The sequence below is a fragment of the Carlito syrichta genome, unplaced genomic scaffold, assembly GCF_000164805.1.
Source record: "Carlito syrichta isolate Samal-C Ts95f unplaced genomic scaffold, Tarsius_syrichta-2.0.1 Scaffold314879, whole genome shotgun sequence".
Taxonomy (NCBI): domain Eukaryota; kingdom Metazoa; phylum Chordata; class Mammalia; order Primates; family Tarsiidae; genus Carlito; species Carlito syrichta.
In genome coordinates, this window is record NW_007258975.1 from 741040 (window position 1) to 767377 (window position 26338).

The 26338-nt window shown below is 38.5% G+C and overlaps 1 protein-coding gene across 1 annotated transcript in view; it reads right to left on the minus strand.

The window, feature by feature from the left end:
* Positions 1-13266, minus strand: part of QRFPR (pyroglutamylated RFamide peptide receptor) — a 48361-nt gene extending 35095 nt beyond the window's left edge. The window contains exon 1 of the mRNA XM_008072224.2: positions 12854-13266. Within this exon, the coding sequence (XP_008070415.2) occupies positions 12854-13193 (340 nt within the window). The 5' untranslated portion in view covers positions 13194-13266. The remainder of the gene's footprint in view (positions 1-12853) is intronic.
* Positions 13267-26338: the final 13072 nt, after the last annotated feature.

Below are 26338 nucleotides of genomic sequence, written 5' to 3' on the forward strand. Positions count from 1 at the left end.
ACAATACTGAAGGAGAAAAATAACGTTTCGAGGCTGATATAATCCAACGTCAAGACTTATTATAAAACTATAGCAATCAAGGTAGTGTGGTACTAGGGAAAAAACAAATAGCCCAATAAATAATCTGGCAATCACATAAATATAGTCAACAATCTTTGACAAAGGAGCAAAGACAACACAATGGAGCAAAGTTGCCTTTCCAACAAATGGTGCTGAAACTACTAGATATCCACTTGAAAAATGAATATGTACACTACAAGAAAGACCATGTAAAAGGAAATCTGTCAAGGATAAAAGCAAATCTAATTTAGATAACTAACCATACTTATCTGACATGAAATGCCCTTTCTTGTTGAAATAAATTTGTAAATATAACATGAAGAATTGTTATTCCAAAAACTTGAGAATTTCATAAATAAACTTAAAAGAAACAAATTAACCTCTCTGGAGTCCACGCAAACCTCCAGGGATTTTCTAAAGAAGGAGTCAAAACTACTTGCCACTTCCCACGCCAATCATGCTGGCCTAAGGCAGTGCCCTCCACCACCAGCCCTGCTGAGGAAGATGCCCTGTGTGGATCACAGGAGCCTGACTCTTCCATCAACCCTTTTATGACTGAACCATACTGAACCAAACCCTAGGTCAATCAGATTCTTCTCTTTGGTCTAAAAACAAGGAAACAGAATGCAGATACAGTGGGAGATGAATCCAAAAGGATGCATAGAAAAGCTATGAGGGAAAGTGGGGGTCATAAGGACTTGGAGAAAGTAGAAAAACTAAAGACAAATTAATAAAACAGGGATAAAACTTATAAAACTTATGTATGAGTTTTCCTGGCTTCTTTCATCTACCCCTCACTATTTTTAGCTAAGGGAATTGCTTGCTGAAGACTTCCCTCTGCTGGCCATTTAAGTAACCAGATTGTGTGGAATAAGTGGAGAAATCAGGATGGAATATTTGCATGAATAAGACTGAGATTGAGACTGAGAGAGAGAGAGAGAGGGAGAGAGAGAGAGACAGAGACAGAGAAAGAGAGACTGAGAAAGGGGGAGAGAGAGAGAGAGAGAGAGAGAGAGAGAGAGAGAGAGAACAGAAATAGAATGGTGTAAAAGGAAAAAGAGAAAAGCCTGCACTGGTATGGAGGAAAGGAGCGCTATAGTAGGGTACGCTAGCTGAACCTGTTCATAGTCGAGGGAGGTTCAGCTGGGGATGGGCTGGGGAGCTTGACCAGAGGAATGAAAGACCCTGAGACCCTGCATTACAAAGCAGGGACACGAATCAGTGGGATAGGTTTGTATTAATACTGGTGTGACAACACTGTTCCTACCATCTGGGGTGGCCTGGAAAGACACATGAGCCTTGCAAAGTGAGAAAGAATTTTGTGGGATGCTACTGTATATAATAGAAAAGACTTGAATCAAATAGGAGAAAGGGGTTTTTAAGATATACTTTTGGGGCAACCCCTTCAGGTCCCCTCCCTCTCTGGGAGCTTTTCTGTCCTCTCAATAAATCCTGCAGAAAACAAAAAGATATACTTTTGTGAGTAATTAATTAAAACCTTAAAACATTTGTTTGAAACATGTAATTGAAGATTAAAATGAGTGCTCATTAGTATCGGCCACTGGACTAGGTTTCTTTGAGTGTGACACTGTATCTAGCCTGGGCCACCTGGAGCAGCACTAGGATTTATTCAGCCTAGCAGAGTAAAGGGGGAGGCGGAAAATATAAGACAGTAAAAAGATAGAGTCAACCAAGAGATTAACCACTGTAGCAGTAGGACTCCATCAGATTTAACAAGCAGGCCTTTGTTCATGGCTAGGGAGGAGCAAAGTCACATTCGTGGCCTCAAGATCCATAAATTCTTCACGTTGAGATCCAGAGAGTTGCTGCTTTGGGTTCAACTTCAGTTTCCAAGAGACCTATCTGACACTGTCCTTAATTCAAAAGAGATCCCCCTCTCCATCACAGCTACAAAGGAGTCTTGCCAAAATGTCAATCATTTTAGGTAAACAAAATCTTTGTTCCTTGAAACCAAAAGCAGAAATATGAGAAGGGACCAAAAAACAAAACAAAACAAAACAAACAAACAAAAACTAGAATTATCTTTTGGAGGGCAAGCCCCTTGTAATACACCTGGAATTTGATCCTCCAGATCTGATCAACCAAAGTTTGTATCTGGAAGTTTTGAGGAGGTTTAGTCACAACTTGCAGAAAAAACATCCCAAGTGTGGTAAGCAGGGGACTGGTTCTTCCACCATGACAACACACCTGCCCACATCACACTGAGTGTGCAACAGTTTTTGACCAAAAACAGTTCCACCCTCCCTATTCACTTGATCTTGCCCCGAGCAACTTTTTGTTGTCTCCCCAGATGAAAAATTCCTCAAAGGGAAATGTTTTATTGATGTGGAAGAGATGAAACAAAAAACGGCAGAAACACTAAAAGACATCAAAATTGACAAGTTCAAAAATTGTTTTTAGCAGTGGAAAAGATGTCTTGATAGGTATATCGCATCAAACGAAGAGTACATTGGAGGTGACTGAAGTTTAAACATGTAAGAATAAATTCACAATTTGTTATTAAAAAATTCCAGTTTTTTGATGTCCCCCCTTGTACAACATATACAAAAGACAAATACAGTCTCATTCATACACACATCACAAAAAAATAAATAAAACAGATGCCTAAAAAGCCTCAAACATTAATGCAATGACAAATAGGATATCTATTTATTCATTAAAATTTTTTAAAGAATAAATGTGCTATTGAGAATTTTTTCTGTGCTGAGCAGCAAACTATGTGCTGGATAAACAAAACAGACAAGTCTTTGACCTCATGCAGCTTACATGCTAGTGGTAGAGACCAAAAATAGACACATGAACTGTAATTTCAAAGTCATAACATTGAGGTGTGTTACTTCCTCAATATTTCAAATCTATTTTGAATAATGTGCTCTCTGAATTAGCAACTATTTTAGTATCTTGCAAACACAGTGTGAAGATCTATACCTAATAATTCTACTTACAGGTAATATTAAATTTTAATAGGATCTACATCTTGGCAAGAGTTCTATTTTATTTCATTAAGTCCTGACTTAATTGTTGTCATAGGCACTATGCCAGTATTAATTTCCAAGGCTCTATCACTCTGTTATTAGAGAAAGTCAAACTGTTCTTTAAAAATATATTAGTGTTTCTTCCTCAGAAACCACTGAGAAAAATCCTTGCTTGGATCAGGTTTGTAGATAGTGCAGTAAAGAAAAACCTTTAAACACTAAGTATGTAGTTTCATCTGTAGAAGAGCTTGATGGGTACTTCTATACAAGACACACGAGCCTTGCAAGGGACTATAAAATCAGCATCAATTCCAACATTTTTTAATCTCCATTTTATTTTTCTCTAAGGCTGTATTACAGCTTCTGAAATAAATGCAAGCAGCTTTTCTGTTTTCCGAGTACAAATGCTAAGTTTGGATTTGTGCTAACAATTTGACTTTAGAAGTAGTTACTTTCAGGTAAATTATTCAATATTTTAACATAAACAAACTATAATGGACCTGATTATTAAAGTTGTATAAATGCACATTGAATGTCTCTGAGATATTACTAGTATTGCAACATCAGTTTTTTTTAATCCTCTATCATTCTTTTTGGATATAAATCTGTTCTACACACACAAAAAAGTAGCTAACATTTTAATAGTAATACTGTGAATCTGTGAACAATTATAGTTTCCTTTTATTGGGTACCTGTGAGGTGCCAAGTCCTTTTGACACATGGTGTCATTCATTGTCACAGCAACTTTGTAAGACAGAAGTTTCCCCAAGTTTATACATGAGGGAACTATAATAGAGAGAAATTAAAGAATTGCACCACAAACACTGGGTTTGCCAACCTATAACATATGCAGAACTTACATGCATCTCAATTCCACAAAGAAAACTTTTCAAAAATGTTAATGTCTTTACATTACTGCATGTATCAAAGGGGATTTTCAAACGACATTTTATACATGAAAATATGCCCTATAGTTCATACAGAAATCAAATGGCAAATTATAAGAAGTAGATATGCATGAATATTTTTTGTTAAAATACCACAGCATGATGTAAAACTTACATCTTTGTCAGATTTTATACTGCTGTACCAACCACAGGGGGGCAGCATCAAACATTATTGTATAACTTCTCTGCTTGGCCTTCTAACGGGATGATTTAATGCCAGGCACTGTAACTTATGCAGTTAATACAGTAACTAATAAGTAATGGAAAAGAATTAGAAGCCAATACTGTTTGATTCCATAGTACATGTTCATTTTCATTGCACCACACTCTCTCTCTATCCTATTTCTTCCAAGATGTGAGACTACATTCTTTTAAAATTTCTATTGTCCTTAATAGTCTACAATCTATCTGGTATGACAGTAAAGGTATTTCTCAAATACCCAGCTGCAGGAAGAACAAATTGAGTTTTGCAAAAACAGATTAAAAACAATAAGCACTTACTTGAGTACTTCAGAATTAATCATTAGGGATCCTCAGTTTTAAGATAGAAAAGGAAATAAAAAGCACAGTTTCTGCTGAATCTTTCTTCAAGGCACAGAAAGAGAGGGAACAGCCAAGAGCAATTTCCCCATCCTCATTAACTGACCTTACAACAGTTGCTAAGCAGAGAGAGAAGGCCTATCTCCAGCACTAAGGGAGATGAGCCGCCTGGAAGTTGGTCCACCGTGGAGTGTAGATGGGTGATGGCAGCAGCAGAGGGAGTATCAGCACACCATCCCAAACCAGGAGAGTCAGATGAAGAGAGGCCATCGGAAACTGGTTCAGCTTGATTCTGAAAGACCTAGCAGGGCCTTGGCCCTGTGGTAGGATACAGGTTCAGGGAGCTTGTGGTCTCCATTACTTGACTCAGTCCAGTAGCTACACATAGCCACATCTCATAAACATGTCTATCTCCTCTGAGTGACTTCCTTCAGAAGAACTTCCTGCTAGGCTGTCAGGCCTTCCCAAGGAACCTGGTGGCTAACAGGACCACAAGTGTTACTGTTTGCAGTTGTTCATCTAGCCTGTCACACTTCCACAGATTCAGTCAATACGGAGACAATAAACGTCAATGGATTTAGGAAGTTTATTACCTGGAAGATCACCACAATGTCAGCTTCCTGTGCCCCTGGTCCCACAGACAGACACCAAACCTAAAGGGCAAGATGACTAACAGCATGGGTAACAGGTCCCTCTGCTGGAGCAGCGTCACCCTTCAACTGCAACGAAAAGACTACAGATTTTCACAAAAGCCTGAGGCTATACCTCAAGTGGGAGCAAGGTGGGAAGTCCTACACTCAGCTGAAACCCAACTGGAAGAGGGATAAGAGACAGCCAGGCTCCCAAGAGATGGGGGTAAGACATGGCCTCAAGTGGCTCCTCGGTAGGCTTCTCTTCCCTTGCTCCAGGTGCTGTCTCCAGACATGTGAGCAGAAGTGACACCGGCCCATCCTTCCTGTCCCCCACCCCACTCCCATACCCCACCAACGTAGCACACAACAACAGCCTGGGCAGAGAATTTCAAAGCCTGGGGCACATGATGGGTTCTGTGGGTAAGAGAATGAAGCCAAACGGGCAGGAATCCTCCCAGAATTTTCTGTAGCTACCAGAAAGTATCCTCTCACAGTTCCTGAGACAGAACTTTTTTTATTTTTGAATTTTTTATTGTGGCAAAATATGTACAACATAAAATGTATTATTTCAGTCATTTTAAGTGTACATTTCATTGGCATTAGTTATATTCACAGTGTTATGCAACCATCATCATTACCTGTATCCAAAACTTTTTCATAATCCCAAACAGAAATTTAAGCATGAAGCAATAACCTCCCATTCCTAACTCTGTCTACTCCCTGGTAACCTCGATTCTCTGTTCTGTCTCTATGAATTTGCCTATTCTAGATAGTCACACAATATTTGTCCTTTCATGCCTGGCTTATTTCACTTAGCATAATGTCCTCAAGATTCATCCATTTTGTAGTTTATGTCAGAATTTCCTCCCTTTTAAAGGCCAAATATTATGTCATAATATTTGTGTGTACCATATTTTGTTTATCTATTCATCTGTTGATGGACATCTGGGTTACATTAAAGAAAATGTAGGCCCATAGCTCTTGGGGTCATCTTTCACATTTGGGCAAAAGACAACCCAAGGATAAAACCACATCACAGAGGAAAGAAGCTGGCCACAGAGAGTGAGCATGAGTCATTGTTGGAGGACCTAAATCCAGTAGTGCCTTAGAATAGCCCTAACCCTGAGTCTTTCAGTTCCATGAGGTAGAATATTCCCTTCTTTTCTTAATGTAGTTTAAGTTGGGCTTCTCTTCTTACAAACAAGAATCTTATTAAATCAACCACTGTCAAAGAACATGCTTAACTATGTTCTAGAAAAACAAATTTAAAAGGATATTCTTTTTATGCCTCCGAAGTGCACAGTGAAATTTTCAGACTTTCTCATTGCTAATTTTTTTCCTGTCATTATCTTAATTGAAAATTGTTATTGTCCTAAACAGAGAGACTGTTTTCTATAAAGTCTGTTAGTGTTACTGCCACTCTCCGATCTCCCAAGAAAATTTAGAGATTTTCTTAATCTATAGCATAGCATCTTTCCAAAGTGTGCACATAGTTGATTCTAGGAAAGATCACCTAGAGACTATCACCATGGCATAATTCCTGACTTTACTTCCAAACCATTGTTGCTGTTGGGTCTCTCTTTGATTTATTTTTTTATATACTTCTCTACTTTAATAAGATTATTCTTCATCAATAGCTTTCATCATTTCTGTTAAAAGAAATTTTTAAGATCTTTTTTTAAGCCTCACAATACTGTTGATTTTACATACATTTTACCACATACAGATTTCTTCAGGAACTCTAAAATTTTTGAAATGTCATTAAAAAGTGAAAACTAGTATAACAACAAATGTAACTGCTGTTTTCTAATTTGGTAATAAAATAGAACTAAAGAAGCTCCAAGTTAAGCTCTCTGTTCTAAACTGACCCCCAAAGTCAGATCTTTTCACTAAATAAAAGTTCACTTATTTTGACCCATTTCACAATTTACTAGCTTTCAGTCTCTAAAAATACATCTAAATATTTTATGTTGTGCACAGTGAGTGCTTTTGTTCCCTCCCTTCCCTCCCTTCCTTCCAGTAAAATGCTTTTCTTCATATAAAGTCATTTGCAAACTATATGTATTAAAAAGAGAGAAGGAGAGCTGTTTTGATGAAGCTAGAGCCACTTGTCTGCTCTGCCACCCACCCACGTCAGTCTCTGTGGTTCTGTGAAAAGGGGACTGAATAACTTTTCTGTGAGGTGTTCTAATTTATAGCTAAAGTTCTATCCTGCAAACAAGAGAAGAATTCTTGTATTTCTTTGTGTGTCTTATATTCCAACCTTTTCATCGTGTTTGACTCCTTTCCACATTAATCTCAAAAGCCCTCAAGAAGGCTAAGGAGCTAGTAAAAATGTCATAAGCTACAGACAATGAAAAAGTTGTCTCTGAGTTCCTTATTGGACTCTATTTTATACAACCTACTTTTACATTTTTAAGCATTCTGACTTCTACTGCTTTTTTTTTTTCAATATAGTAGCTATATTGAGCTGGTACATGTGGTAGGCACTGTGCTATTTTAAAACCTTACATCCACATTTCTTTTAATCTTCATAACAGCCTGAGTCTTGGTGCTGTCAGCATTTATACTACATTCGTGGTTCTAACCTTGGTTGCAAATTATAACTTACCTAACGTGTGGAACTTTTGAAAACTCTATATCAGTTATCACAATCAGACCATTAAATCAGAATCTCTGAGAGAGAGAACCAGGCATTTGTGTTTTTAGAAACTCCCTAGGTGATTCCCATGTGTTGCCAAGGTTGAGAACCACTGCTCTAAGAGGATTTTTCATGTCAGCTGCTGAGAAAATTTATTTTCTATATTTTCTTTTCAAGTGGATACCCTTCAAATGTAGTAAATGTACACAGATGCACATTTCTACCAATGATGCTGACATTATTTAGAATATTTTTAAAATTACTTTTAGTCAATTTGTCAGTCACCACTAGAAAATTCTTTATCCACAGCAGAATCTTGGAGAAAGCCGCAGAGCTATTTGTTCACCTGGGAGATGGTCCCTCCTGCTGACTGTGCCTGCATCTACAGCAGGACGAATGTGGGCTCCATACCCTGCACCAAACTCTCCCCATCTCACCTTATTAATACTTAGAGTGATAAAGGAAACTAGACTTAGTACTGAGTTTCTACCTCCTTCTCAGAAGAGCTCAGAATCAATCCCCCTGTGCCTTTTCATTTACCTCAGTCACCACAAGCCCTAGTCTCTCCTAGAGCATCCCTTACCCTGGACTCAAAGGCTTTGGGTTGCGAACATCCCCTAATCTGATTCAAGCCCCCAACTCTCCAACACTTGAATCTGAAACCCTGACATCTACAAAATCCTCTGCACTCTTCATCTCTCCTTTGAATGTTTCCTTCACCTTCTTAATCTGACTGAAACCTGGCTATGCCATAGGGGCAAAGCTTTCTCAACATCTACAATATCCAGCACAAACAGGAGACACCCAGGAAATGCTGAATAAGAGAAAAACTTGTAGTACCATTAATAATAGCTTAGACCCTGGGTAGAGGGACAAGATACCATGAGAGAAATGCATGATGAAAGAAAAGAGATTGAATACTAACTTCAGCAGACAGGCAAGTGAGTGAAGAGAGTAAGTGTGAGAACCACTGAAAGGCAGAACATAAAGAAAGAGATAGAGACACACAAAAAAGTGAGAAAGACAAAAAAGAGAAGTTCATGGAAGCCTAGAGAAGAGAGTGGTGTTCTAGAGCATTGTTGGTCAGAAACAAGAGCAACTGTTCTAAATTTAGCTGGAAGAAACAGAACATGTTCGGTGAGTAAATTTGGAGGACCATTTAGACATTGGAAGAAAGAGTTTAAAAGGAGGAAGAATGAGACAAAATGAGGAGGAACAGGTCGCAGATAAGGAGAGGTAAATTTGGTAGCCCCAAGAGGTCAATGGGCACATTCACTGTTGGATCTGACCAAACAGAAGAGTACAGAGACAGAACTTCCTAAACCTGACTCCTAAATGCTATGAAATGCTATGGCAACAAACAACCCCATCCTCATGTGAGTGGTAAAGGAAAGTCATATATATATATATATGCTGTTTATAGTACTTGGGGGCAGAGGAATCCCCCCACCACCTTGCTAGTTCCTTGTTGGAAGAAATCCTGGGGACTGGAGAGTAAGTCAACCGGTCAATCAAAGATAAGCTGATGAGGGACAGTAACGGGAGGTAGACGACAGGGACTGTTCATCAGCTTGCCTCCAAGCCAGCAACCTGTGAATGCTGTAGATCAGTTGTATCTCCTAAATCAAATGTAACTCGTAAATAAATGTTTATGGATCTCCTTTGTGTCACCTGTCATTGATAGCACCATTAGTGTACAAAAGGAAACTCAATGTCTGCTCAATGGTGTGCTGGGAAACAACTGTTTGTTTCTTACTTTTACAGTAGCTGCAGATTTCATGGTGTAAATACTCCCATCACAACCAATTTCAAGTCAACAACATCATGGCCCTGAAAGTGGACCTGAGTGGAGTTGTGCACAATGAGTTTTGTGAGCCAGTGTGGGCTGGTTCCAAAGAGTCAAGTGTAATCGGTTTGGACCAGGGCTGGCACAGACAATGTTCAAAAGCCTTTGGGAGATTATGTATATGAATCAACTGGGGACCTTACTAAAATGCAAGTTTTGACTCAGTACATGCTGCTGGACCCTAATAAGAAAGGTGAGTGGACTAAAGGGGAAAAAAAGTCATTCACAGTCTTACCACTGTCTGAAGTATTTGAGAGAGAGGCTATGTAGAGAAGCCATAAATTGGAAGTCCACGATTTGTGACAGAGCCCATAGAAATGTTTGCATTTATCCAATTTCATTTTACTTTTTAAATTTGAGTTAGATGCCAGCATTATCAAAGTCTGTGCTCCCAGCATCTAGGTGGGTGCAGGGGCAATAACAATAATAACAAAAGAAGATGTGTTGATACTGGGCATACACCCCCGTATGTTGCCCCTTGCCCTCTTAGGGGAGGCAGTCCTTTTGCCATTGTTGCCAACTGGTGATCTTCATTGCTTTGCATTTCCTATCTCATCCATGAAGAATTTGATGTGCATTCATATTTTAGGTTTTTACATAACTATATTTTCCTCCTCAGTTGCACTACCTTTCTGTCTCATCTCCCATCATGCCCCACATATAAACTGTATATTCTTGAAATGCCTTGCACAGTAATCTTAAAATATACTATCTTCTTTCTTCCCTCCAAACTTTGCACTGCTCCCATTCCTAGAACACACTCCATCCTTCTCTGCTGGAAACAGTCTAAATTGTTGTTCGAGACCCAGCTCAAACATATCTCCTTAGGAAGACCTTCCTGGCTCTTCTGTGCTTCTATAGCAGAGTGAATCTTCTATCAAATCTTATTTTTCATCATTTGGACTTATCTCTTATTCTCTGAGGTTCAGAAGGGCATAGATGGACTTTATCCATTTTTGTATTCCCAGAGTAGAATGCTTTGGTGTACAGGACATCCTCAATAACTTTGTAAAAATAATAAATTAATTTTAAGCTCTTAGATTATTCTCTCTTAACCTTTCTTTTTCTAAATTTATTAAGGGGTTTTTGCAATTATTATCCTATCTTATAATCCCAAGTTAATTCTATTTCTATATCTATCTCCAGCCCCTCAGCAGGCTCTCTCCTCTCCCCTGAACTTCAATTTTGGTGTTGTTTACTTGATTTGTAAGAATATCATTTATTTCATAAATCTGGTCCCAGATAAACATAGGGCTCCTCCAATTAAACACCCCTTTATGGAATTGATAACTTATACTTTCGTGGCATGACCATTTTTTACCCCAAGCACTTTTATTAACACACTTTATTCTCACACTAACCCTATAAAATACATGAACAACATATTACCCTCTTTTAGTACATAGAAGCTAAAGCAAAATGTCCTCAATGCAGTGGGAAGAAGGAAAATATAAAACTTAAGAAAAACCTTGGCCATGCCCAACTAAGTCCTCATTAAGGAAGATTCACTGAGTGGCCTTCCCTGGTTATCAGTTCCCAGTACTGCTGGGGCTAAGGCTCCGCCTCATTCCACTTTCAAACTTCTCTGATTCCTATACTTTATTGAAAAACTGAGACCCAGACATGTTGAATTTACTTGAATTACTGCCAAAGAAGCAACTCGGGTCTTTTGATTCCCAGCATAAGATTCTATTCTGCCTATTTATGTTCTCCTTCACAACAGAGCTATAGTCATCCAGCAATACACATGTGCTTTAATCTGCCTTCACAAACATTTAGAAATAAAAGCACTGATGCCTTTTCCTCAAGAAACAAGCTCTGTATGATGATCAAAAAGTTTCTCATTCAATGTATGGAGCGAGTTGCATTGGGCAACGCTAAAATGCCCAAATATAATTATTCCGTCAGTGTGCATGAGAAAGTCTCTGATCCATAAATCAATTTACTACTTTCCACATTATGTGTCACTTTCAAGTCAATGCTCTACATTCAGTGTTTTTGGAAATACTTACATTCAGTGATTTTGGAAATATTTACCTTATAGATGAGATAAGAATCAAAGATTTTAGCATGCTGACCCACCAACAATAAACTGAAAGCAAGTTAATGAGAAAAAAGCAATACCAGAGAAATAAATGGAAGACCTCAAATGGGTAAGGGTGGGATGAAACACCCTCCATGAGTTTAAAAGGAGTTAGTAATGGGGTGGAAATGGCAGAGCTTGAAGGCATAAATGATCCATTTCTCTCACATGTCCAACCATTTTGGAAGAATTTTGATGTGCCCACAAGAACACATGAAAATGTGGGTACAACTAGTACTCTTTCCCCAAGGTGCACCATAAGCAGTGTGATAATACAACACACTGCTGCTTATGGGATCACAACCAGGCACTCTGGAATGGTTGAGTTATCTGGGGAATTATGGTGTCTATTTTTTTTTTTTTTTTTTCCCAATCTCCACACACTGCTCTTAACTCGGTGACTCCAAATGGGCTTCTCTGCCATTTCTGTTCCCCTTTTAGGGAAGGAAAATTTCATCTCTCCTTCAGCAGTCAGGAGGGCTTAAGGTTTCTGGGTTTCTTCTTCCTGTGTGTCTGTGTTAACACAACTTTTTAAAAGAAGGGCTAGTCCAAGAAATTTTTTTCCTGCAAAAGTATTATATTTGTTTTAGAAAGTTTTAAAGTCCCTATGTATGCTTGTAGGTACAAGAACCTGTCTGGAAGCCACACAAGAAACCTGGAAGTGAGCCTAGAGGTTAGGGGAATGAAGGGATGAGATTTTTAACTTTAGTGTATGTTTTGAATTATTTGAAATATTTTAAACTTATTTTTATTAAGAAAAAGAATGGAGGGAAGGAAGACTGGTAATTATGGAAAAGGAAGCCGAAATCAATGGAGAGGGGTGCAACTGCGCACCTCACTGCCCTGGATCTTAGAAAAGCCTTCCCTCAACCCCTGTCTCTTAACAGACAATGAGAAAACGCGGGACTGAATCATCGGCGGCAAAAAAAAAAAAAACTTATCTCCGAGTGAGCGCAGGGAGCCAAGTACTAAGAAAGGACACCGGATTCAGTGGAGAGAGAAATGTAAGGAAACTAGAGTGTACCTGTGCGCGCGCGCGCGTGCATGTATGTGCGTGTGTGTGGCAGGGATCCCCGAAGGAGCAGGAGCGGGGCGCGGACTCTCTTACCCCCTAGCCAGTTGTCAGAGATGTTCTGGAGCATCGTGACTGGGATGCAGAAAAACGTGATGAGCAGGTCGCTGAGCGCCAAGGAGCAGATGAAGATGTTGGTGACCGTGCGCATGGCCTTGCTGCGGGTCACCACGTAGACCACCAGAGCGTTGCCAAAGAGCGCCAGGGCGAAGATGAGCACGCTGGTGAACACGAAGGCCCGCTTAGCGCTCCCGGGCAGCTCTGGGGTGTAGACGAGCGGCCGCAGCCCGTACAGCGCGATGAACTGCTCCCGCGTCAGGTTGTGGCCCCGCAGCAGGCGGGAGAACTGCTCCGGGGTGATGTTGAGCGCCTGCATGCCGCGAGCTCTCCGGCGCGCCGGCTACTGCCGGGCCATCCGCGTCCCAGCGCCGCGCGGGCTGCAGCGATGGCCGGGCTACAGGGGATGGTCGGGCTGCAGGAGATGGCCGCACTGCAGGGGACAGCCCCGCGGCCGCCTCCGTTCCTCGGCTCCCAAAGCTGGCGCGCGGGAGGACTCTCGGCGGCACCCGGGAGATTCGGTAAAGAAGAGGGGCGCAGGGACCACACCCACAATCGGATGGGAAGCCAGACTCAATGCCAGAAACAAAATGTTGACAGTTCATAGAAAGTTCTTCCCCGACTCTTCCGTAAGGCAGCGAGCGCTGCGACCGTCCGGAACGCTGGCGCGCCACGCGAGGGTCCCCGCGTCTCTCACTCCCAAACTCTGGCCACTCGCTGCGGACACGGCACCAGCTCCGGGAGCGGCAGGGGGTGGGGCTGAGCTCGGCGAGCCCCTCCCCGCTGTAGGGCACGGACCCCGCCTCCCCGCATCCCTCCTCCTGCCCTGGGACATGCTTATCTGTAAAACTCGAGGTTTTCCACAGTTTCACAGTTTCTCCTCTTGAGAAATAATGTGAGTCTCAGCCACCCAAGGCAGATAGGATTCATTTTAAACAATTTTCTGTATTTAACAAAATAATTGGGGGGTGGTTAGTGTTTCGAAATTGCCTATAGAGTACAATGTTCATCTGGGGAATGGGCCACTTGAGACTCAGTCCCCACCACTCACAATATGTCCATATCGCGAACATGAATGTGCCCCCGAATCTAAAATTTTAAAAGGTTACATATAGGACACAGGAAGTTTCAGAGATAATACAGAAAGGTCCCGTGTACTCTTCACCCTGTTTCCCCCATCTGAGTCTCCAGTGTCCATTATACCATTCTCTATGTCTTTGCATATCTCTAGTTTAGCTCCCACTTATAAGTGAGAAGATGCAGTGTTTGGTTTTCTGTACCCGAGTTCGTTCACTTAGGATGATGTTCTCCAATTCCATCCAAATTGCCGCAAAACACAATATTTCATTCTTTTTTATGGCTGAATAATATTCCATGGATATGTATTCCACATTTTCATTATCCACTGGTCCGTTGGTGAGCATTTAGGTTGATTCCACATCTTTGCAATTGTGAATTGTGCTGCAATGAACTTGTGAGTGTGGATATCTTTTTTGAATAATGACCTCTGTTCCTTAGATACCTAACAATGGAATTGCTAGATCAAATGGTAGATTTACTTTTAGTTCTTTGAGTAATCTCCATACTTTCTTTCCACAGAGGATGTTCTGATTTACACTCTGATCCACAATGTATGAGTGTTTCCTTGTTCCTATATCCACAACTGCATCTATTGTTTTATTTTATGTTATTTTTAATAATGGTCATTCTGACTGGTATAAGGCGGTATCTCATTATGGTTTTAATTTGCATTTCCCTGATGATGAGTGATGTTGAACTTTTAAATATATGTTTGTTGGCCATGAGTACATCTTCTTTTGAGAAAGTTATGTTCATTTTGGTTGCCCACTTTTTAATAGGGCTATTTGCTTTTTTTGGTTTTTTTTTCTTCCTTGCTCATTTGTTTGAGTTCCTTGCAGATTCTGGATATTAGTTCGTTGTCAGAGATATAGTTTGTGAATATCTTCTCCCATTCTGTAGGTTGCATATTTGCTCTGTTGATTTTTTCTTTTACTCTGCAGAAGCTTTTTCATTTAATTAAGTCCCACTTGTTTATTTTTCTTTTAGTTTCATTTGCTTTTTGGGTTTTTGCCATAAATTATTTGCCTAGACCAATGTTTAGAAGAGTTTTTCCTATGTTTTCTTCTAGAATTTTTATGGTTTCAGGTCTGACATTTAAGTCCTTAATCCATCTTGAGTCAATTTTTGTATATGGGAAGAAAGAGGGATCTAGTTTTCTTTTCTTTTCTTTCTTTCCTTCCTCCCTCCCTCCTTTCCTCCCTCCCTCCCTTCTTCCCTTCCTTCCTTCCTTCCTTCCTTCCTTCCTTCCTTCCTTCCTTCCTTCCTTCCTTTCTTCATGCTATCCAATTTTCCCAGTACCATTTCTTGAGTAGGGTGTCCTTTCCCCAGTGTATGTTTTTGTCTGCTTCGTCAAAGATCAGTTGGTTGTAGGCATTTGGGGTTATTTCTGGATTCTTTATTCTCTTCCATTGGTCTGTGTGTGCTCTTGTACCAGTACCATGCTGTTTTGGTTATTACAGCCTTGTAGTACAATTTGAAGTCAGGTAATGTGATGCCTCCAGCTTTGTTCTTTTTGCTTAGAATTGCTTAGGCTATTCTAGTTTTTTTTGACTCCATATGGATTTTATAATTGTTTTTTCCTAATTCTTTGAAAAATGACATCGGTAGTTTAATAGGAATTGCACTGAATTTGAAATTACTTTGGGTAAAATGGTCATTTTAACAATGTTGATTCTTCCAATCCATGTGCATGGGATGTTTTTCTATTTGTTTGCGCCCTCTACAGTTTCTTTCATCAGAGTTTAGTAATTATCCTTGTAGAGATCTTTCAACACCTTGGCTAAATATATTCATAGGTATTTTAGTTTTTTGGTTGCTATTGTAAATGGAATTGAGTTCTTGATTTGATTTTCAGCTTTGGTGTATAGCAGTGTTACTGATTTGTGTGTGTTGATTTTGTATCCTGAAACTTTACTATATTAATTTATCATGTGCAGGAGTACTTTGGAGAAGTCAAACGATTCTCTAGGTGTAAGATTATATATTCAGCACACAGAAATAGTTTGATTTCTTATTTTTCAATTTAGATTGCCTTTCTTCCTTCCTTCCTTTTTTTTTTTTTTTTTTTTTTCCTGACTGCTCTGACTAGGACTTCCAGTACTATGTTGAATAAGAGTGAAGAAAGTGGGCATTCCTGCTTTGTTCCAGTTCTGAGGAGGAATGCATTAAACTTTTCTCCATTCAGGATGACATTGGCTGTGGGTCTGTCATATATGGCTTTTACTGTTTTGAGGAATGTTCCCCCTATACTTATTTTGTTGAGGGTTTTTATCATAAAGAGATGCTGGATTTTTATCAAATGCTTTATCTGCATCTATTAAACAATGAGATTATTTTTTATTTTAATTCTGTTTATGAAGTGGATCATTTTTATTGATTTATGTATTTGAATCATCCTTGCATTCCTGGGATAAAACCCACCTGGTCATGGCATACTTTTTAAAGTGTGCTGTTGAATTTGGTTTGCTAATATTTGTTGTGGATTTTTGCATCTATGTTCATAAGAGATACTGGTCTGTAGTTTTCTTTTCTTTTCTTTTCTTTTCTTCTTTTTTTTTTTTTCTCTATCTTTTCCTGGCTTTGGTGTTAGAGTGACACTGGTTTTGTATAATGAGTTAGAGAAGAGTACTTCTTCAATCTTGTGGAATAGCTTCTGTAAAATTGACCAGTTCTTTGATGCCAATGTTTCTTTGAAAGTCTGGTAGAATTCAGCTATGAGTCCATCAGATACTGGACTTTTTTTGTTGGGAGTCTTCTAATTACTATTTCAATCATGCTATTGATTATTGGTCTATTCAGGGTTTCTATTTCTTCTTGATTCAAGGTTGAGGAGGTTGGATGTTTCCAAGAATTGATTGATTTCCTCTAGATTGTTTAGTTTGATAGCATAGAGGTATTCATACTAGTCTTGGATGATCTTTTGGATATATTTAGTGTCAGTTGCAAAGTCTCCATTTTCATTTCTGACTGTGATAATTTGAGTCTTCTCTATTCATTTCTTAATTAATTTAGTCAGTGGACTAACAATTTTGTTTATGGTTCAAAGAACCAACTTTCTGTTTCATTGATTCTTTGTATTTCTTACTTCAATTCCATTTAGTTCTGCTTCGATCTTCATTATTTCTTTTCTTCTGCTAGCCTTGAGGTGTAACTTGTTTCACTGTTATCATTCATTATGAAGAATTTTTAAAGTCCCATATTGATTTCATTGTTGGCCCAGTGATCATTCAGGAACAGATTATTTAGCTTCCATGTGTTTGTTTGGTTTGGTGAGTTCTTCTTGGAGTTAATTTCTAGTTTTATTTCACTGTGGTCTGAGAAGTTGCTTGATATGATTTTGATTTTTCTGAATGTATTGTAACCTGATTTTTGACCTGTTATATGGTCTATCTTGGAGACTGTTCCATGTGCTGATGAGAAAAATGTTTATTTTGTTGTTTAGGGATGGAATGTTTGGTAGATGTCTTTTAGTTCCATTTGTTCAGTTACTCCAATGTTTCTAGGTTGATTTTCTGTTTTGATGACCTATTGCTGTCAGTGGAGTGTTGAAGTCTCCCACTATTAATGTATTACTGTCTATCTCTTTTTTTAGGTCCAGTAGAATTTGTTTTATATGGGGGCTCTGACATTAGGTGCATATATATTTTAAATTGCTATGTCTTCTAATTGAATTGATCCTTTTATCATTATATAATAGCCATTTTGTCTTTTTTACTGTTATTAATTTAAAATGTGTTTTATATGATAAGAGAATGGCTATTTCTGTTCATTTTGGGTTTCCATTTGCATGGGATATTTTTCTCCACCCCTTTGCCTTGAGTTTATATGAGTCTTTGTGAGTAAAGTAGGTCTCTTGAAGGCAGCAGGTATTTGGGTTGTGTATTTTTTAAATCCATTCTGCCAGTCTATATCTTTTTAGTGGGACATTGAGACCATTTATGTTTAGGGTTAATAATAATATGTAAGGTATAGTTTCATTCATATTTCTTCTTATCTGGCTGCTTCATTCATTTATTTATTTTCTCTATTGTATTGTGTTCCATAAAGCCTGTGAACTTTGTGATTTCCAGCATTTTTCTACTGAGGTGTTTTGACCCTTTGTTTCAGTGTCTAGAACTCCTTTACTCAAAGGATTTCTTGTAGAACCAGTCTAGCAGGAATAAATTCCCTCAGCATTTGCTAATCTGCAAAGAATTTCATTTATAATTAATTTATGAAACCTAGTTTTGTAGTATACAAAATCCTTGGCTAACTGTAATTCTGTTTGAGGAGACTGAAGATGGGGCCCCAGTTCCTTCTAGCATTTAGGGTTTCTTCTGAGAAGTGTGATAGGTTTGCCTTTGTAAGTTATTTGATTTTTTTTTGTCTCATTGCTCTTAAAATTCTTTTTTCCACATTAACTTTGCATAACCAGATGATTATATGCCTTGGGAATGAACTTTTTGCAATGAATCTTCTTGGAGGGAGGGGAGCTCTTTGGGATTTTTGTATCTGGATATTTAGATATCTGGCAAGGTCAGGGAAGTTTTCCTCCATTGTTCCTTCAAATAGGTTTTCCAAATCTGTTGCTTTTTCCTCTTCCTCAAGAACACCTCATTCATAGGTTTAGATGTTTTACATTTTCCCCCATTTCTTGGAGACTTTGCTCCATTCTCTTGATTCTTTTTTCTTTATTGATGCATGATTGGATTCATTAAAAAACCTTTTCTTCAAATTCTGAGATCATTTCCTCTGTTTGTTCTAGTCTACTGTTAAAGGTTTACACTGCATCTTCTACTTCCCTAAATTCTTCTCTCTTTCCAGAATTACAGGTTTTTTTTTAAAGGTGTCTAGCTCTTTTAAGAATTTTCATTCATGTCCTGAATTAATTTTTAAAAATTTCTTTATGTTGGTTTTCAGTTTTCTCCTGAAGTTATTTGAACAATTTAACCTTTTGAATTCTATGGTAAAGAGTTGATGTGATCTTTTGGGGGCATTGGATAACCTTGTTTTTCATATTGTCAGAATTATTTTTCTGGTTCCTTCTCATTTGACTATTTCTTCTTATTTGAGATTGGCAGGGACTGACATAGGGCATTGTATGTTTCCCTTGGTTATATATAGCCTTGGTGTGATAAGTTTCTCAACTGCAAGCTGTGGCAGTCCTGTGCTGGGTTACCTGCACTGCCTCATGGCATCCTGAGTGACCGGAGTGGTTTGGAAAGTGGTGACAGCTGGGGTTTGGAATCAGACTTTCCTGAAAGCTGAAGCAGTATATCCAATGTGGTGGGCTGTACTGTGGATCTCCAACCAGGAGATCCAGCTCATGGGGAAAGTCAACTATAATGGTTAGATTTCTTCTTTTTCCAGCTCGTGGGGAAAGTCAGCTATAATGGTTTGATTTCTTCTTTTTCCAGCTCATGGGGAAAGTCAGCTATAATGGTTTGATTTCTTCTTTTTTGATTTGGATACATTTTATTTCTTTTTCTTGCCAGATTTCTCTGGCTAGGACTTCCAGTACTATGATGAATAGGACTGGTAAAAGTGGACTTCCTTCCTGTGTTCCAGTTCTGGGGGAAATGGCATTGGTCGTTGGTTTGTCTTACATGTCTTCTATTGTTCTGAGGAATGTTTCTTCTATGCCTATTTTGCTGAAGGTTTTTATCATGAAGGGATGTTAGATTTTATCTAATGCTTTTTCTGTGTCTATTGAAACAATCATATGATTTTTGTTTTTAATTCAGTTTATGTAGTGCATCATGTTTATTGACTTGTGTATGTTGAACCATCCTTTAATGCCTGGGATAAAACCCACTTGATCATGGTGGATTTTTTTTTTTTTTTAATATGCCAATGAATTTTGTCTTCAAGTATTTTGCTGAGAATTTTTCTGTCTATGTTTATCAGGGGTATTGGTCTGTAGGTTTTTTTTGCTGGTTTTTTTCCTTTTTTGTATCTTTTCCTGGATCTGGAATTAGATGATATTGGCTTTATGGAATGCATTAGGGAGAATTCCATCATTTTCAATCTGATGAAATCACTTCAGTAAAATTAGTACTAGTTCTTTGAAAGTCTAGTGGAATGCCAGTCTTGGTGGCTCAGCCTGTAATCCTGCAACTTGGGAGGCTGAGGTGAGTGGATTGCCTGAGCCCGCGGGTTCGAGACCCACCTGGACAAGTTGGCAAGACCTCATCTCTACAGTAAATAAAAAAAATCAGCCGGGCATGGTAGCGCATGCCTGTAATTCCGGCTACTTGGAAGGCTGAGGCAGAAGGATCGCTGGAGTCCAGCAGGTCGAGGCTGCGGTGGCCGGGAGCGGCCACTGCACTCCAGTCTGGGTGACAGAGTGAGACTACAACTCAAAAAAAAGAAAAAATAGGAAAAAAAGAAGAAAGTCTAGTGGAATTTGGCTGTGAGCCCACCAGGTTCTGATCTTTTTTTGTGGGAAGACTTTTAATAATCGTTTCAGTCTTGTTACTTGCTATCAGTTTGTTCAAGTGTTCTACTTTTTTCTGATTCAAGACTGGAGGTTGTATGTATCCAAGAACTTATCCATTTCCTCCAGATTATCTAGTTTATTTGCATAAAGTGTCCAGAATAATCTCAGATGATCTTTTGTATTTCTGTGGTATCAGTTGTAATGTCTCATTTTATCTCTGATTGAGCTCATTTGAACATTCTTTCTTCATTTCTTACTAAATCTAGCTAGTGGTCTATCAATTTAGTTGATCTTTTCAGAGAACAAACTTTTTGTATCGCTGATTCTTTGTATTTTATTTTGACATCATTTAATGCAGCTCTGATTTGTCTTTGTTTATACTTTTTTTTTTCCTTCTGCTAACTTTGGGTTTGGTTTATTCATGTTTTTCTAGTTCCTTGAGGTGTGACGATAGGCTGTCAATATGTGACCTTTCAGTCTTATTGATGTAAGCCTTAAGTGCTATAAGTTTTCTTCTGAGCACAACATTAGCTGTGTCCCAGAGTTTTGATAACTTGAGTCATCGTTTTCATTCATTTTAAGGAATCTTTAAATATCCATCTTGATTTCATTGTAGACCCAAAGATCGTTCAGGAGCAGATTGTTTAATTTCCATGTATTTTTTGGTTTAAAGATTTCTTGGAGTTAATTTCTAGCTTTATTCCACTGTACTATGAGAGGTGCTTGATATGATTTTGATTTCTTAAAATTTATTGGGACTTGATTTGTGGCCTATCATATGGTCTGTTTTGCAGAATATTCCATGTACTGATGAGAAAAATGAATTTTCTGTAGTTTACATAAAATATCTGCAGAACATTGAACCCCAAAACTATAGAAAATTCATTTTTGTCATCAGCACATGGAACATTCTCCAAGATAGACCATATATATAGATATAGATATAGATATAGATATCTACATGTGGTTTTTTGTGGGGGTGTTGAGAAACTCTCTGTTTTCATATTACCAGAATCTCTATCTATTTATCTATCATCTATCTATCATCTATTTATCAAAACTTCTTGTTGAAGCATATGTCTTCTTGTTAGAGTAATACCTTTATCATTTGTTATTTTTTAACAAATATAGTTTATTTTTAAACTATTAAATTTAAAGTCTGTTTTATCTAATATGAGAATGGCTGCTTCTGCTCATTTTTGATGTCCATTTGCATGGAATATTTTCTCCACTCCTTTACTTTGCGTCTACAGGAGTTTTTATGCATTAAGTGTGTCACTTGAAGGCAGCAGATATTTACATTGTGTTTTTTTATCCACATGCTAATATCTGTCTTTTTTTTTGAGTTGAAGTCTCACTCTGTTGTCCAGACTGGAGTGCAGTGGCTGCTCCTGGCCACCGCAGGCTCAACCTACTGGGCTCCGGCGATCCTTACGCCTCAGCCTTCCAAGTAGCCAGAATTACAGGCATGTGCTACCATGCCCGGCTGATTTTTTGATTTATTGTAGAGATGAGGTCTCGCTGCCCAGGCAGGTCTCGAACCCGCAGGCTCAGGCAATCCACTCACCTCAGTCTCCCAAAGGCACGGGATTACAGGCTGAGCCACCGAGCCCGGCTTAATATGGGTCTTTTAAATGGGAGCATAAAGCCAGTAAGTTCAGGGTTAATAATGATATGTAAGGTCATGTTGGTTGTTATATGGCTGCTTTTTTCTCTTTCTGTTGTGTTGTTCCATAAGCCCTGTGAGCTTTATGATTTATAGTATTTTTTACCAGAGTGTTTCAACCTTTTGTGTCAATATTTATAACTCCTTATTTTCTTTTTTTATTACTCAGCTTTTTCATTTATTTTATTTTATTTTTTAAAATTTTATTTTTATTTTTTTTTATTTTAGAGATGTGAGGTGCAATTCAGAGTTAGGTATACAAATGTTTATTATGCAGATACCCTTTTTTTTTTTTTTTTTTTTTGAGTTGGAGTCTCACTCTGTCACCCAGACTGGAGTGTAGTAGCCACTCCTGGCCACTGCAGCCTCGACCTGCTGGGTTCTGGCAATTCTTTCACCTCGGCCTTCCGAGTAGCCGGAATTACAGGCATATACTACCATGCCCGGCTGATTTTTTTAAAAATTTATTGTAGAGATGAGGTCTCGCTGCCCAGGTGGGTCTCGAACCCACGGGCTCAGGCAATTCACTCACCTCAGCTTCCCAAAGGCGCGGGATTACAGGGGAAGCCACCGAGCCCAGCTGCAGATACCCTTTTTGATGAGGTATGCCCCTCCCTCCCCTGGCAGTTTCTCTCAACTGCCAATCCCAACCCTCTCCCCTAGCAGTTTCTCACTACTGCCAATCCCTTCCTTATAGTATTATGATAATTGTTCATGGTCCACTTATGAGTGAGAACATATGGTACTCTGTTCTTTGTTTCTGTGATAGATCACTGAGTATGATTGACTCTAAATCCATCCAAGTTGCTGCGAAGTCCCTATGTTTGTCCTTTATGGCTACATAATAGCCCATTGTGTATATACTATATTATTTTAATTCAGTTCAGCTTCAATGGCAACATGGTTGGTTCCAAGTTTTTGCTGTTGTGAATAAAGCTGCAAGAAACATGAGTGTGCAGGTATCATTTTTGTAGAATGATTTGAATTCCTCTGGGTATATTCCCAATAGGGGTATTACTGGGTCATATGGAAGGTCAATTTCTAGTTCTTTCAGAAATCACCAGGCCGGGCTCGGTGGCTCAGCCTGTAATCCCAGCACTTTGAGAGGCCAAGGTCAGTGAATTGCCTGAGCCTGAGGGTTCGAGACCCACTCGGGCAACTTGGTGAGACCTTGTCTCTACAATAAATCAAAAAGTAGCTGGGCATGGTAGCATGTGCCTGTAGTTCTGGCTACTTGGAGGGCTGAGGCGGAGGGATTGCCGGAGCCCAGCAGGTCAAGGCTGTGGTGGCCAGGAGTGTGCCACTGCACTCCATCTGGGCGAGACTCCAACTCAAAAAAAAGAAAAAAAAGAAAAGAAAAGAAAAATTGCCACACTGTCTTCCAGAGAGGTTGCACTAGTTTGCATTCCCACCAGCAGTGCAGAAGCATTCCCTTTTCTCCACATCTTTGCCAGTACCTGTTGTTGGCTTGTTTTATTATTGATGGCCATTCTTACTGGAGTTAGGTGGTATCTCAATGTGGTTTTAATTTGCATTTCTCTGATGATGAGTGAGGCTGAGCACTTTTTCATGTGTCTGTTGGCTGCCTGTATATCTTCCTTAGAGATGTATCCATTCATGACTTTTGCCCACTTTCTAATGGGACTGTTTGTTATTTTCCTTTTGGTGTGCTTGAGTTCTTTGTAGATCCTAGATGTTAGACCTTTGTCAGATATAGAGTTGGCAAATATTTTTTTCCATTCTGTGGGCTGTCTCCCTACTCTCTTGATAGTTTCTTTTGCTTTGCAGAAGCTTGTTAATTTGATAAGGTCCCACTTGTTTATTTTATTTCTCCTTTATTTCGTATAGTGCCTGTGGTGACAAATCCCTTCAGCATTTGCTTGTCTGAGAAAGACTATTTCTCCTTCATATATAAAACTTAGATTTTAGGGATACAAAATCCTTGGGTAACTATTATTCTGTTTGAAGATAAGGCACCAATCCCTTCTGGTTTGTAAGGTGGGATTTCTGCTGAGAAGTCTGCTGTTAGTCTGTCAGCTTTATCTTTGTAAATTATTTGATGCTTTTGTCTCACTGTTCTTATCATTGTTTCCTGCACCTTAACTTTGCATAGCCTGGTGACTGTATACCCTGGGGTAATCTTTTGCACTAAATCTTCTAGGGGTTCTTTGATCTTTTGGTATTTGGATGTTTAATCTCTGGCAAGGCCAGATAATTTTTCCTCCATTATTCTCACAAACAGGTTTTCCTGTTGCTTTCTCTTCTTTCTCTTCTTTCTCAGGAATATCTGTAATCCTTAGATTTAGGTGTTTTTTGTAATCCCACAGTTCTTGAAGACTTTGTTCTCTTGATTTATTTTTATTGTCTAATTGGGTTAATTTAAAAGCCTTTTCTTCAAGTTCTGAGATTCTTTCTTCTACTTTTTATTGTCTACCATTAAACTGCATTTGGTACTTCTCTAACTGAGTCTTTTATTTCCAGAAGTTTTGTGTGGTTTGTTTTTTTTTTTAAGTGTCTATGTTTTTGGAGAATTTTTTTATTCATGTTCTGAATAGTTTTTTTTTTTCCTATTTCTCTATGTTGGTTTTCAACTTTCTCCTGGATCTCACTGAGCAATTTTATAATCAACCTTTTTAATTCTATATGTGGAATTGTCAGAATTATTTTTCTGGTTCCTTCTCATTGGGGTATATTATTTCTTCTTATTTGAGGTTGACAGGAGGTTGATGTAGGCATTGTTGAGTTCCTTTGGTTATATATGGCCTTAGTGTAGTGAGTTTCTCTACTGCCAGATGTGGTGGTGCTTTGCTGGGTACTTTCACAGGCTCAAAGTGTCCTGAATGGCCAGGTGGCTTGGATAGTGGTGTTAGTTTGAGTTTGAGAGGACATCTTCCTAAAAGCTGAGGTATTATATCAGATGTAATGAACTGTGCCATTTTACCTATGGCCAGGAAGTGGCACTTGTGGGACAGAGTCATCTGTAATGGTGGTAGTGGGCTTTCTGCTTGGTGTGTAAATCCCCAAGGATATGCCTAACTGACCTAGATGATTTGTGAGACTGTGGGAACTATCCATGCTCCCTGTCTGTTCTGAGCCTGATGAAGTCATATTTATTATTTCTTTTTCTTTTATAGATTAAACTCTTGGTGTTCAGTCTAACAACTCTTCACTACAGACTATCTCTCAAAATGCTTCTCTTTGATCTTTTTCTAAAAATGTTATGATTTTATATTTGGGGCTCTCAATTCTGTTGAAGTGATCCATTAACCACAGTCTTGATTATTGTAGCTTTATAATAAGTCTTGAAATCAAGTGGAGTGATTTCTTCTACTTTATTTTTACTTTTGAAAATTATTGCAGGTATTCTGGTGCCTGTGTCCGTTCATATAAATTTTATAATAAACTTGCCTATATCTACAAAACACTTGCAGGGATTTTGCTGGGATTTTGATAGAAAATGACATCTTTACTATGTTGCATCTTTCAATCCATGAACAGAATATGTCTCTCCATATATTTAGATCTTCTTTGATTCTTTCAAAGACCATTTTATAGTTTTTATAGTTTATAGCATATAAGTACTGTACATATTTTATTAGATTTGTACCTAAGTATTTCAGCTTTAAGGGAGCATTTGTACCTGGTATTGTAATGTTTTTCTAAATTTTGGCTCCATGTGTTCATCACTAGTTTCCATAAAATGCAACTTATTTTGCATGTGGATTTTGACATCAATAATGTTTATTAATTCACTTTTAGGAGAATTTTTCTGTAGATTACTTGGGATGTTTTGCATGGGTAATTAAGAAGAGGGGCAGACTTTTTTTTTTTTGCCTTATTGCAACGGTTGAGAATCTAGCACTATGTTAAATGGTAGTGGTGAGAATGAACATCTTTGACTCATCCTCAATCTTAGGAGGACACGTTCTGTCCCCTTTAACCTGTTGAGAGGTTTTATCAACGGCCTTAAATTTCGGCAAATGTTTTCTGCATCAAATGATATGATCATGCAATTCTTCCCTAGTTTGCTAATATGGATTACATTGCTTGACGTTTGAATACTGAATCAGCCTTGAATATTTGAAATAAATCCCATTTAGTCGTGGTGCACAATTCTTTTTATATATTGCTGAAGTCTATTCACAGTGTCTATTATTATGATTTTTGTGTCTCTCTGTATGAAGGATATTGGTCTGTAATTTTTTCTTTTGTAATTTTTTCCTTTGGTTTTGGTATTCAGGTAATAATAATTTCATAGAATGAGTTGGCAAATGGTCTCGCCTTTTCTATTTTCTGGAAA